The sequence below is a fragment of the Hemiscyllium ocellatum genome, chromosome 50, assembly GCF_020745735.1.
Source record: "Hemiscyllium ocellatum isolate sHemOce1 chromosome 50, sHemOce1.pat.X.cur, whole genome shotgun sequence".
Taxonomy (NCBI): Eukaryota; Metazoa; Chordata; class Chondrichthyes; order Orectolobiformes; family Hemiscylliidae; genus Hemiscyllium; species Hemiscyllium ocellatum.
The window spans coordinates 5,495,383-5,510,008 of record NC_083450.1 but is presented as its reverse complement, the minus strand read 5'-3'; the positions used below and the strand labels follow the sequence as shown (position 1 = coordinate 5,510,008).

Sequence of the window (14,626 nt, the reverse complement as noted above, 5' to 3'; positions counted from 1 at the left end):
TAATGTGGGTCTTGTTGTAACAAGATGATTCTGTGCAAGACATTGCACGTTACTCTCAAATGTTATTTCATTTAAAAAATACAATACTTTAATTATTTGGCTGGCATTGTCCTGTTCTGTCTCCGGATTGGGGGAAGTGCGAGTTGCCCATGCGGTGGTTTCCTGGAGCATTGCAAGCAAAACACACGAAGGATGCTATAAAGTTAACCAAAAAAACCACACACACACACACACACACGCGTGCTTGGAAATAACCAGCGAGTCTGGGGAGTGAGAAACGCAGTGAGCGTTTCAGGGCTGTGACCTCTTCTCGAAATTCACGGATGATGGCGGGCTTGCTGAGCGTTTCCCTTTCGCCTTTCCAAAGGGCTTTTGTACTCGAGCTTCCTTTCACGTGTTCGGTTTTCCTGCTCTTACTGGTTTAAATCTTGCTGAAAACGGAGGGGTTTTTTGCCGCAGTTTTGTCTTCAGGGCGTCAGGACAAATCCAAGAATTCCACGTTTCAAACCATTGCAATGATTTATACCCTGTGTTTGGGTGGGGGGGGGGCTGCTCTTGATTGGCCAAAGCAGTTGCCATGGATACAGCAACCACAGCCTAGCCTCCCCCCACCATCCAGGTAGTTTTAAAAAAATTAGCATCTCAAATGTAGTTCTTTCATTTGTAGACAGTTGGCCCCTGAGCGCGAAATGTGTGTCGTCCTGAGTGAGTGTAAGTAAGACACATTGTGAGCTTGATCATTGCTTTTGTTGTGTCAGCAGCCCGGCCAATCAGAGTCAACTTACCAACCAATCAGCATCTTTATCTTCCTGATAGTGTAAATTTTGATGGTTTGGAATTTGGTATTCTTGTGTTGGTCCTGATGAGGGGGAACATGTTTCAGTAACATCTCTGTCTGTCTGACTGATTCGTTTTCTCTCTTATTTTCTCATTCTATCTCTTTTGTTCTCGTCCTCCCTCTCTCTCATTCTGTCTTTCGTTCTCTTGTTTTTTCTCTCACTCACTCTCTCACACTCAGTCTCTCTCTCTCTGACAAAATCCCAGCCTACCTTTTGTAACTCAGGCCTTCCATTCCCAGCAACATCCTGGTAAATCTCTTCTGAACTTTCTCCAGCTTTAATAATATCCTTCCTGGAACTGGGCGACCAGAACTGGGCACTTTACTCCTAAAGAGACCTCACCAACTTCCTGTACAACATGAGTTGTCGGGTTCAAGTATTTCAAAAGCTCCTAAACTTTCCAGAATAACCACAGCGCAGCCATTCGACTTGTGTCTGCACCTCCCCTCTGTAAGAACGATTTCCTGAGGACTGTTTCCCCAGCTTTCTCCCTGCTCTGTTAGGTAGCAGGAGCGCCTTTGGGCAGAGGTGCTACAGCAATGCAAATCTGCCCCTGCTCAGTCCTCAAGGGGAACTGCCGATGCTGAAGGCCAGAAAGTCTCGAGACCTGGACGAGGGGACAAAAGACAAACTTGGACCCCTCGCACTGTTTTCACATGAGCTTTTATTTGTGTTTCTGTGGCAATTGGCGGGCATCAGATTATGTGTGTCATAAAATACCGGTGTGCTGCACAGTTCTGGTCTTCCCATTGTCACAGCCGTACTGGAGAGAGGTGCCAAGATTTATGAGGCTGATACCAGAACAGACAGCTGACAACTAGCAGGAGAGGTGGAACAGGCCTTCACATGCAGTATGGAGAAGATGAGAGGCTCCACGCTAAGGGGCCATCAATATATCGTCAAGTTCTTTTCCCCAGGGTAGGGGAGTCCGAAACAGGTGAGTATAGGCTTACGGTGAGAGGGGAAAGATTTTAAAAAGGTATAACTCACGCAGAGGGTGGTGCATGTATGGAACGAGCTGCCAGAGGAAGTGCTGGAGGCTGGTACCATTACAGCATTTAAAAGGCAGGGTTGGAAGGTTTGAGCTACAGGGAGAGGCTGGGGCTGTTTTCCCTGGAGCGTCGGAGGCTGAGGGGGTGACCTTATAGGGGTTTATAAAATCATAAGGGACATGGGATAGGCTAAACAGGCAAAGTCTTTTCCCTGGGGCAGGGGAGTCCAGAACCAGAAGGGCATAGGTTTAGGGTGAGAGGGGAAAAGAGACCTAAGGGGCAACTTTTTCACACAGAGGGTGGTTCGTGTGTGGAATGAGCTGCCAGAGGAAGTGGTGGAGGCTGGTACAATTGCAACATTTAAAAGGCATCTGGATGGGAATATGAATGGGAAGCGTTTGGAGGGATATGGGCCAGAGGTTGACAAATGGACTCCGGATTAGTTTAAGATATCGTGGTGGAAATTCCAAATAAAAAATAGACTGGGACTGCACTCATTGGAATTCAGATGAATGAGGGGGGATCTTATAAAATGATGAAGGGACTGGATAAGATCGAAACAGGGAGGGTGTTCCTGCTGGAGGGTGAAACTAGAACGAGGGGGGTGGGGGCTTTGACCTCAAAAGTAAGGGGGGGGGAAGCAGATTTCAGACTGAGCTGAGGAGGAACCTCTTCACCCAGAAAGTTGGGAATTTGTAGGATTCCCCACCCAGTTCGGGCTACCCCATTGAATGCTTTTAAGACAAAAGATCAAGTTTGGAGGGATTGAGGGTTACGGTGAGAGGGTGGGTAAGTGGAGCTGGGTCCATGATCTGATTGAATGGCGGAACAGACTCAAGGGGGCCAGACGGCCTACTCCTGCTCCCCGTTCCCTATGTCCTGTGTTCTGTGACTGAAGCTGGATTTAACACGGTCGGTTGCTGAAAGGCCTCAGGGCGAGATGAGGGTTGTTCCTTCCACGTCGAACTTCCAAGTTCCATCGAAGGCAGCCCAGAGCCCCCACGTCTCTGGAGGAGACGGACGTTGGCCGTGATTCCTTCCCCCCCCCCGGTCGAAATGCCTCAGCCCCAGGGAAACGGGCGGGACCTGCCTGCACGCGGAATTGTCGTCACTGCGGCTTCGCCTCAGCGAGGGGGACGCGTGCCGAGCGAGCGGTTACGAGTCCCGCGATGGAATCTCCTCCTGCAGAGTCCCATCCCAGCGGCGTTTTCTGCTTTTTATATTCCCCCGAAAGATGGGGCGGGGGAGAGGGGCATGCGGGCAGGTTGACGGGATCAGGGAGACTTCCCTCAGAGAAACCGGAGCCCGGGGGAGGGGCCGGGAGATGGCTGCTGCTGTGTGGATCATTGGCGGTGGGCCACAAAGTGCTCTCCTCGTTTCACGGCCATGACAGAGTAACCGTTGAGAGGTTCAAAGTCGAGGGTGGGTGGGGAATGGGATTGGAGGGGAGGTTGTGGTTTACTGATAGACCTTTGACGTTAGGGCTTTCAGAAAGCTACGCATGGCCCTTCGGAAGTTAACGGCCCAACCTGAAGGGGTGAACAGAACAGCGTCAGTCCTGCCCGGAATCCCACAGTACCTCCGCATCCAGTCTGGACTCAGCAAGATCCCACCAACCGCGTTCTGAAAATAACTGGATCATTGGCATTTTTCTCCCGGATACTATTTGCTATGGTTAAGCAGCCCAGTAAGGAGCAGGAGTAGACAATTCAGCCCTTCGAGGGCCTGTTCCGATGTTTCATAGAATCCCGACCGTGTGGGAGTAGGCCACTCAAGTGCACACCAACCTTCTGGTGATCACCCCATCCAGACCCACCTCCACTACCCTACCCAAGGCGAACCCATCTAACTTGCACATCCCTGGGCACTACGGGACAATTTAGCATGGCCAATCCACCCTAATCTGCACATCCCTGGGCACTATGGGACAATTTCCCATGGCCAATCCACTCTAACCTGCGCATCTTTGGACTGTGGGAGGAAACCGGAGCACCTGGAGGAAACCAGTGGGAAGGGGGGAGAAAGTGCAAACTCCACACAGACAGTTGCCCCCGAGGGTGGAATCGAACCTGGGTCCCTGGCGCTGTGAGGCACAAGTGCTAACCACTGAGCCACTGAAAGGGCATAGGCTAAAGGTGAGAGGAGAAAGGCATAAAAGCAGCAACTTTTTCACACAGAGGGTGGTACGGGTATGGAATGAGCTGTCAGAGGAAGTGGTGGAGGCTGGTACAATTATGGCATTTAAAAGGCATCTGGATGGGTATATGAATAGGAAGGGTTTGGAGGGATATGGGCCGGGTGCTGGCAGGTGGGACTAGAATGGGTTGGGATATCTGGTCGGCATGGACGGGTTGGATCGAAGGGTCTGTTTCCGTGCTGGACATCTCTATGACACTGGCCCCACCAAGGTCTTGTACAGTCTGGAGCCTGACGTCCTAATCCTTACACTCAATGTTCTGGCTCGTGAAGGCAGCACGGAGTATAGGCCGAAGGTATTCAACAGCTGCTCAGACGACAGCCTTTCATCCGTGGAATCCTGCTGGTGACCCTCCACTCAACTGCCTCCAGTGCCTCAACATCCTTCCTCAAGTGAGGAGACCAAAGTGTGGCTCCCTCAGCGCTGACCCTCCCACAGCGCCCCCTCCCTCAGCACTGACCCTCCCACAGCACCCACTCCCTCAGCACTGACCCTCTGACAGCACCCACTCCCTTAGCACTGACCCTCCCACAGTGCCCCCTCCCTCAGCACTGACCCTCCCACAGTGTCCACTCCCTCAGCACTGACCCTCCCACAGTGCCCCCTCCCTCAGCACTGACCCTCCCACAGTGTCCACTCCCTCAGCACTGACCCTCCCACAGCGCCCCCTCCCTCAGCGCTGACCCTCCCACAGTGCCCACTCCCTCAGCGCTGACCCTCCCACAGTGCCTGCTCCCTCAGCACTGACCCTCCGACAGTGCCCGCTCCCTCAGCACTAACCCTCCCACAGCGCCCTCACCCTCAGCACTGACCCTCCAACAGAGCCCGCTCCCTCAGCACTAACCCTCCCACAGCGCCCTCACCCTCAGCACTGACCCTCCAACAGAGCCCGCTCCCTCGGCACTGACCCTCCGACAGCGCCCACTCCATCAGCACTGACCCTCCCACAGTGCCCGCTCCCTCAGCACTAACCCTCCGATAGTGCCCGCTCCCTCAGCACTAACCCTCCGATAGTGCCCGCTCCCTCAGCACTGACCCTCCAACAGCGCCCACTCCGTCAGCACTGACCCTCCGACAGCGCCTGTCCCTCATCACTGATGCCTCTCTGCCCACTTGAAGACTTGTGACAGCCTGCCAATGAAGGGTGCTACCCAGTAACCCAAGCCAATGATCTGATCAGAAATCCACTGGATCATGTCATCACTCACCCAATGAGAAGGAAGCTCTGATCTTTCTGTCGTTGAGGGGCTGTGCTTTTCGAAAGTTATTCACTAACGGTTGCTTCCGAGTGGCGTCGGGGCCTGTGCTGAACAACTTGCTCTTCAAGGCCACAAACTGTGGGAGAATGGGGAGAAGATGAAGGGTTGAATTTCTCTAGCGCCTGGTTCCGGCCTGGTTTCCAGCCAATAGAGTCGCCAGTGACCCTCTCTGTCTCGTGGATCCAGCGGATTACGAGGTAATAATCATCTTGTCCCTCAGAGAAGCCTCAAGCATCTCTAGAGTCAGAACCATCAAAATTAGGCCCCTTACACCTCCCCCCCTCCGCCACCCCCCACATCCCCAACCCCACCCTCCGTCCTGCCACCTTGGTATCCAGGTTGGGTTCGAGTAAAGTCGGTGGAGTTGTTGACAGTGAGGAAGGATGTGGCAGGTTACAGCGGGATATAGAAAAGCTGCAGAGCTGGGCAGAAAGGTGGCTAATGGAGTTCAATGTCGCTAAATGTGAAGTGATTCACTTTGGTAAGGGTAACAAGAAGATGGGGTACTGGGCTAATGGTCTGATACTTGGTAGTGTGGATGAGCAGAGGGATCTTGGTGTCCATGTACACAGATCTCTGAAAGTTGCCTCCCAGGTAAACAGTGCTGTGAAGAAGGCATATGGTGTACTGGCTTTTATTGGTAGAGGAATTGAGTTCCAGAGTCCTGAGGTCATGTTGCAGTTGTATAAGACTCTGGTGCGATCGCATCTGGAGTATTGTGTGCAGTTTTGGTCGCTGTACTATAGGAAGGACGTGGAGGCACTGGAACGGGTGCAGAGGAGGTTTACCAGGATGTTGCCTGGTATGGTAGGAAGATCGTATGAGGAAAGGCTGAGGCACTTGGGGCTGTTTTCATTGGAGAAAAGAAGGTTTAGGGGTGACTTGATAGAGGTGTACAAGATGATTAGGGGTTTAGATAGGGTTGACCATGAGAACCTTTTTCCACGTATGGAGTCAGCTATTACGAGGGGGCATAGCTTTAAATTAAGGGGAGGTAGGTATAGGACAGATGTTAGGGGTAGATTCTTTACTCAGCGAGTCGTGAGTTCATGGAATGCCCTGCCAGTAGCAGTGGTGGACTCTCCCTCTTTATGGGCATTTAAACGGGCATTGGATAGGCATATGGAGGATAGTGGGCTAGCGTAGGTTAGGTGGGCTTGGATCGGCGCAACATCGAGGGCCGAAGGGCCTGTACTGCGCTGTATTTTTCTATGTTCTATGTTAAACAGTTCCCCGGGAGTTTGCTCAATCCTTTCAGGAGGTGGGGCATCGCTGGCAATGTTGCCCTTTGACCCCTAGGGGGCTTTGCTGATGCCCGTCTCTGGGTGTGGGGTCTGGAGTCGCGTGTGGGCGAGGGTTGAGGATGGCAGATGCCCTTCTCCCATGAGTGACCCCACACCGCCCCAATGTGTTTTGTTTTTGCTTTATCGATGATGGTTGTCACGGAGACCAATTCCAGGATCCATTCGGTGAATTTGAATCCTATACCGGGGGGTACCCTGGCCGGAATTGAACCCGTGATGAGTATTTTTAATCTGCTCACCTCATTGGCTGGGCCCGTGCCTTATCTGTGAAGAGTTAAGAGTCAAGCACCCGGCTGTAGGTCTGGAGTCACGTGTAGGCCCCACCAAGTATGGACAACTGTGTCCCTCCTTAAAGGGCACCAGATCGCTTTTTGATGGGATGTACAATAGCAGACCATGTCGAATCATAGATTCCCTACAGTGTGGAAACAGGCCCTTCGGCCCAACAAGTCCATACCGACCCTCTGAAGACTAACCCAACCAGACTCCTGAGTAATGCACCTAATCTGCACATCCCTGGGCACTACGGGACAATTTAGCACGGCCAACCCACCCTAACCTGCACATCCCTGGGCATTATGGGACAATTTAGCATGGCCAACCCACCCTAACCTGCACATCCCTGGGCACAATGGGATAATTTAACATGGCCAATCCACTCTAACCTGCACATCCCTGGACACTATGGGACAATTTAGCATGGCCAATCCACCCTAACCTGCAAATCCCTGGACACTACAGAACAATTTAGCACGGCCAATCCACCCTAACATGCGCATCTTTGGACTGTGGGAGGAAACTGGAGCACTCAGAGGAAACCCACACAGACACAGAGAGAATGTGCAAACTCCACACAGACAATTGCCTGAGATGGGGATTGAACCCAGATCCCTGGCACCGTGAGGCATCGGCGCTCACCACAGCCACCGCGACACCACCAGACATGGGGCAAATGTGATAACACGGATAACTAATGGTCCCCGTTCGGAGCTATTCCTTCTCCTAGGATGATGGTTACCCACTCCTCTGTTTTCCCAACTGCTCTCTCGCTTTGTTCTCCTTAGCCCCTTCCCCGCACCCTACGTTCCGCATAAAAACCACCAGTTCTGAGGAAGGGTCACTGCACCTGTAAATGTGAATCTGATTTCTCTCCACAGATCTGCTGAGCTTTTCCAGCGAATCCTGTTCCCTCTCTAGATTAAACGCTCCGCGATAACATCACAAGACTTCCCCTCCCTTTAGCTTGGGGTCTCGGCCCCCACCACCACTAGACATCAGTCTGTCTTTGGACGCTACTTGAGATTCCACACACCCCCACACCCCCACCTCTCCTCTTGGGGTGCTATTTCCCCCACAGTGAGGAAGTGGCTCGTGGACACCTCTGGAATGACACGGATATTCTTTGGAACTGGCCGTACGTGCTGCACTGCCAATAGCTGACCCTTACCTGGGACTGGGAGAGCCGCACTGGCTGATGGAAGACAATCCACTGGACAGACTGGAAGCAAGGTGGGGTGGTGAGTGAGCCACTGTACGTGAAATACTTGTCCAACTGCTTGGGGAAGAGCGACTGAAGGTCGAAGGAAGGAATCGTGACCTCTTGACCTGGGAACAGAAGAACAGGAGGAGCGACTGAGTCTGATGAGCAATCGCTAGAACAAGTTGGTCCTCTACTCACTGGAGTTTCGAAGAGAGAGAGAGAGAGAGGGAGGCGATCTCACTGAGGATTCTTGAGGGTCAAGGTTAAGAAGATGTCTCTCTCTCTCTCCCCCTTTGTGGAAGAGTTCAGAAACAGTCTCAGATGGAAGAGGAATTCCTTCTCTCATACAGCACAAAAACAAGACCCTTCGGCCCAACTCGTCCAGGATTCCCAAACCTAACAGGTCCAATTTTCCTGCTTTTAGCCCGAATCGCTCAAAACCATTCCCATCCAAGTACCTCTTCAAACATCTGTTAAATGTTGTCATGGTAACAACTTTCGCCCATACACGCAGCCCCATTCCATACACAAACCACCCTCTGCATGAAAATGCTGCCTGAGGTCCCTTTTCAATCTTTCCCCTCTCAACGCCATGGGAACAGCGTTGGATATCTTTGGAACACCATCATGGAAATGTAGAATCCCGACAGTGTGGAAGCAGACCCTTCGTCCCGTCGATTCCACACCGGCCCTCCCCAAAGAACATCCCACCCAGACCCAGACCCCGACCCTATCCCTGCAGTTCCCATAGCCAATCCACCCTAACCTGCACATCCCTGGGCACTATGGGACAATTTAGCATGGCCAATCCACCCTAACCTGCACATCCCTGGGCACTATGGGACAATTTAGCATGGCCAATCTACCCTAACCTGCACATCCCTGAGCACTATGGGACACTTTAGCATGGCCAATCTACCCTAACCTGCACATCCCTGAGCACTATGGGACACTTTAGCATAGCCAATCCACCCTAACCTGCACATCCCTGGGCACTATGGGACAATTTAGCATGGTCAATCTACCCTAACCTGCACATCCCTGGGCACTATGGGACACTTTAGCATGGCCAATCCACCCTAACCTGCACATCCCTGGGCACTATGGGACACTTTAGCATGGCCAATCCACCCTAACCTGCACATCCCTGGGCACTATGGGACAATTTAGCATGGCCAATCCACCCTAACCTGCACATCCCTGGGCACTATGGGACAATTTAGCATGGCCAATCTACCCTAACCTGCACATCCCTGGGCACTATGGGACACTTTAGCATGGCCAATCCACCCTAACCTGCACATCCCTGGGCACTATGGGACAATTTAGCATGGTCAATCTACCCTAACCTGCACATCCCTGGGCACTATGGGACAATTTAGCATGGCCAATCTACCCTAACCTGCACATCCCTGAGCACTATGGGACACTTTAGCATGGCCAATCCACCCTAACCTGCACATCCCTGGGCACTATGGGACAATTTAGCATGGTCAATCCACCCTAACCTGCACATCCCTGGGAACTACGGGACAATTTAGCATGGCCAATTTACCCTAACCTGCACATCCCTGGGCACTATGGGACAATTTAGCTGGCCAATCCACCCTAACCTGCATATCTCTGGGCACTATGGGACAATTTAGCATGGCCAATCCACCCTAACCTGCACATCCCTGGGGACGATGGGACAATTTAGCATAGCCAATCCACCCTAACCTGCACATCCCTGGGCACTACGGGACAATTTAGCATGGCCAATCCACCCTAACCTGCACATCCCTGGGCACTATGGGACAATTTAGCATGGCCAATCCACCCTAACCTGCATATCTCTGGGCACTATGGGACAATTTAGCATGGCCAATCCACCCTAACCTGCACATCCCTGGGCACTATGGGACAATTTAGCATGGCCAATCCACCCTAACCTGCACATCCCTGGGCACTATGGGACAATTTGGCATGGCCGATCCACCCTAACCTGCACATCCTTGGACTGTGGGAGGAAACCGGAGCACCCGGAAGGAACCCACGCAGACACGGGGAAGAGAGGGGATGTGTAAGCTCTACACAGACAGTCGCCCCAAGGGGGGAATGGAACCTTGCCACAGAGCGCTGTGGGGTGATGGGGTGCAGAGACCGTGTGGATATTTAGGACTGTTGATTCTTGATGAGTCGGGGAATCAAGGGCTACGGGGAGAAAGTGGATGGGAGGAATGTCAGATGAGCCATATTCGTAGCGAGTGTGCAGCAGGCTGGAGGGGCTGAATGGCGTCCTGTTGCTCCTGTTTCTATTTGAGGGTGGGCCGCACTCTCTCTTTACCCATTCCCCCTTTGAGTTACATGGGTACAGGATCCCCCCCCCCTGCTCAGGAGCCTGTTATCCGGCACATCCAGTCCCAGTACTGAGGGAGTGCTACATTGCCAGTGGGGAGATCTCCGTCTGGCATCCCCCCATCTGCCCTTCCAGGTCAGCAAGAGGCCACTTTTGGAATACGGCATTCAGTTCTGGTCTCCCTAAAGGAAACGTGTTGTTCAACCTGAAAACGTTTATAAGGACGTTGCCAGGGTTGGAGGGTCTGAGCTATAGAGGCTGAAGAGGCTGGTGCTGTTTTCCCTGGAGCGTCGGAGGCTGAGGAGTGATTTTATACAACATAGAACAGTACAGCACAGTACAGGCCCTTCAGCCCTTGATGTGCTGGTCTTTTATCCCACTCTCAGATCAGACTAACCTACATTCCCTTCATTGTACTATCATCCATGTGCCTATCCAAGTGCCCAAATGTACCTGACTCTACTATCACTGCTGGCAGTGTATTCCACACACCCACCACGCTCTGTGTAAAAAATCTGACATTTCCCCTAAACCTTCCTCCAATCACCTTAAAATTATATCCCCTCATGATAGACATCTCCACCATTGGAAAAAAAGTCTCTGGCTATCCACTCTATCTATGGCTGTAATCACCTTGTACACCTCTACCAAGTCACTCCTCATCCAATGAGAAAAGCCCTAGCTCCCTTAACCTTCCTTCATAAGACCTGCCCTCCAGTCCAGGCCGCATCCTGGTGAATCTCCTCTGCACCCTCTCTAAAGCTTCCACATCCTTCCTATAATGAGGCATCCAGGACTGAACACAATATTCCAAGTGTGGTCTAACCAGGGTTTTATAGAGCTGCAGCATAAGCCCTTGCCCTTTAAACTCAACCGGCTAATGAAAGCCAACATACTGTATGCCTTCTTCATAACCCTATCAACTTGGGTTGCAACTCTGGAGGACATGGACCCCAAGATCCCTCTGTTCCTCCACACTGCCGAGAATCCTGCCTTTAACCCTGTATTCTGCATTCAAATTCGACTTTCCAAAATGAATCACTTCACACTTTTCCAGGCTGAACTCCAGCTGCCAATTATCAGCCGAGTTCTGTATCCTGTCAATGTCCCGTTGCAACCCACAACGGCCCTCCAGACTATCCACAAATCCACCAACCTTCGTGTCATCGTACTCACCCAGCCTTTCGCTTCCTCACCCAAGTCATTTATAAAAATCACAAAGAGCAGAGGTCCCAGAGCCGATCCCTTGTGGAACATCACTGTGGTCACCAAGCTCCAGGCTGAATAGTTTCCATCTACCACCGCCCTCTGTCTCCTATGGGCCAGCCAATTCTGTATCAAGACATTCAGACACTGTATCCCAAGCCTCCTTATTTTCTGAATGAGCCTACTATAGAGAACCTTATTGAACACCTTGCTAAAGTCCAGGTACTCCACATCCACTGCTCGACCTTCATCAATGTGTTTTGTCACATCCTCAAAGAATTCAATAAGGTTCGTGAGGCATGACCTGCCCCTCACAAAGCCTTGCTGAGTATCTCTAATCAAACTACGCTTTTCCAAGTAACAATAAAACCTGTCTCTCAGGATCCTCTCCAATAGTTTTGCCCACCACAATGTAGGTCTGACTGGTTATGGAGGCTGATAAAATCATGAGGGGCGTGGATAGGGTGAACAAACAGCATCTTTTCCCCAGAGAAGGAGAGTCCAAAATCAGAGGGCATGGGTTTAGGATGAGAGGGGAAAGATTTAAAAGGGACCTATAGGGCAACTTTTTCACACAGAGGGTGGTACGTGTATGGAACGAGCTGCCAGAGGAAGTGGTGGAGGCTGGTACAATGACAACATTTAAAAGGCATCTGGATGGGGACATGAATAGGAAGGGTTTGGAGGGATATGGGCCAAGTGCTGGCAAATGGGACTGGATTAATTTAGGATATCTGGTCGGCATGGACGAGTTGGACTGAAGGGTCTGTTTCTGTGCTGTACATCTCTATGTCTCTATGGGTGAAGGGCCTGTCTCTGTGCTGTACATCTCTATGACTCTATGGGTGAAGGGCCTGTTTCTGTGCTGTACATCTCTATGTCTCTATGAGTGAAGGGCCTGTTTCTGTGCTGTACATCTCTATGTCTCTATGAGTGAAGGGCCTGTTTCTGTGCTGTACATCCTGGTGACTTTATGACTACAGGATGAATAGCGAGGATCTGGTTCATGGTCTGCCTCAATCCTGAATCTTTCCTGATGTCTTACCTGCATGTGCTATAGAGTCCAGGTACCTCAGGATATTTTCATAAGCTGGGTTTATATCCTGTCCGACCTATATACAATACAAAATAACGTACGTGTTAGTCTGGCCTTTGTGAAACACCTTAATTTGTAACGGCCGCAGGTCTAGCTGCTAAATGACTTTGTGTCACGACTTGCTGGGGTATGTTTAGATTCCCTATAACATGGAAACAGGCCCTTCAGCAACTGTCTGTGTGTGGAGTTTGCACATTCTCCCCCATGTCTGCGTGGGTTTCCTTCAGGTGCTCTGGCTTCCTCCCACACCCCAAAGGGTTAAGGTGAATTGGCCGTGCTAAATTGCCCCATCCTGCGAGGCTGTATTAGTCAGATGGGAATGGGAATGGGTGGGTTACTCTTCGGAGGGCCAGTGTGGACTTGTTGGGCTGAAGGGCCTGTTTCCACTCTGCAGGGAATCTAACCTCCAAATTCAGTAATGAAATAAAGTTAAAAATCACACAACACCAGGTTATAGTCCAACAGGTTTATTTGGAAGCACTAGCTTTCGGAGCACAGCTCCTTCATTGGGTGGTTGTGTGGAGTATAAACATATTCTCTGACTAATACACCTAGCACGATGGGGCAATTTAGCACGGCCAATTCACCTTAACCCTTTGGGGTGTGGGAGGAAACCAGAGCACCCGGAGGAAACCCACGCAGACATGCGGGAGAATGTGCAAACTCCACACGGACAGTTGCCATTCCTTGATCAGGTGATTGTGGAGAATATGTTTATACTCCACACAACCACCTGATGAAGGAGTGACGCTCCGAAAGCTAGTGTGCTTCCAAATAGACCTGTTGGACGATAACCTGCTGTTGTGAGATTTTTAATTTTGCATGCTCCAATCCATCACCAGCTCCTCCACATCATCAGTAAAAATAGTTTGTCTCACAATCCCTAGTCCAGGAGGTTAAAAAACATCATCCACGTTCCAAACCTACATAGACTACCATTGGGAAGGACAGGGGCAGCGGGTACATGGGAACACCACCCTCTATAAGTTCCCTTCGGAGCTGCACACTGTCCCGACTTGGAAATATATCGCCGTTCCTTCAGTGTGGCTGGGTCAGAATCCTGGAATTAAGGGTCAACCCACAGCACACGGACTGCAGTGGTTCAAGAAGCCACTCACCCCCACCTTCTCAAGGGGCAACTAGGGACAGGGCAATTAATGCAGCAGTGCCCATCTCCCATGTACAAATGAAAGGACGTTGGTGAGGCGGCTTATGGAATACTGCGTTCAATTCTGGCCTCCCTGCTGGAGGAAGGATGTTGGGAAACTTGAAAGGGTGCAGAAAAGATTTACAAAGGTTGGAGGGTTTGAGCTACAGGGAGAGGCTGAACAGGCCGGGGCTGCTTTCTCTGGAGCGTCAGAGGCTGAGGGGTGACCTTATAGAGGTTTATAAAATCATGAGGGGCACGGATAGGGTAAATAGACAAGGTCTTTTCCCTGGGGTAAGGGAGTCCAGAACTAGAGGGCAGAGGTTTAGGGTGAGGGGGAAGATATAAGGGGCAACTTTTTCACGCAGAGGGTGGTACGTGTATGGAATGAGCTGCCAGAGGAAGTGGTGGAGGCTGGTACGATTGCAACATTTAAAAGGCATCTGGATGGGGACATGAATAGGAAAAATTTGGAGGGATGTGGGCCAAATGCTGGCAAATGGGACTAGATTAATTTAGGGTCTGTGTTTCCATGCTGTTTGGGTTTGGTGGATGAGAAAACAAGACTCTGTTTTTGGATCAGACTGTGTTCACTCTCGTTGCTATAAAATAGAAGCTGCCTCTAACCAATCAACAAGGGCCAGACTTCAAACTGTGGCGCCACCTACTGGGCAGATGTTGGAACGACGCCGTTACCCCGAAATGTTTACATACAGGATCTCCATTCTGATCAAGTACCTCACCTCCATCCGAATTCCCAGGACCAGG

At 51.2% G+C, this 14,626-nt stretch overlaps 1 protein-coding gene across 1 annotated transcript in view; it reads right to left on the bottom strand.

Moving 5' to 3' along the window:
* Nucleotides 1–3,289: 3,289 nt before the first annotated feature.
* The window catches only part of LOC132805533 (carbonic anhydrase 14-like), a 25,620-nt gene continuing 14,283 nt past the window's right edge, over nt 3,290–14,626 (bottom strand). Inside the window, exons 5-9 of the mRNA XM_060820643.1 lie at nt 14,602–14,626; nt 12,661–12,727; nt 8,039–8,196; nt 5,237–5,363; nt 3,290–3,360 (exon numbers count right to left, since the gene is read on the bottom strand). The exon at nt 14,602–14,626 is cut by the window's right edge and continues 71 nt beyond it. Coding sequence (XP_060676626.1) covers nt 3,290–3,360; nt 5,237–5,363; nt 8,039–8,196; nt 12,661–12,727; nt 14,602–14,626 — 448 coding nt within the window. The remainder of the gene's footprint in view (nt 3,361–5,236; nt 5,364–8,038; nt 8,197–12,660; nt 12,728–14,601) is intronic.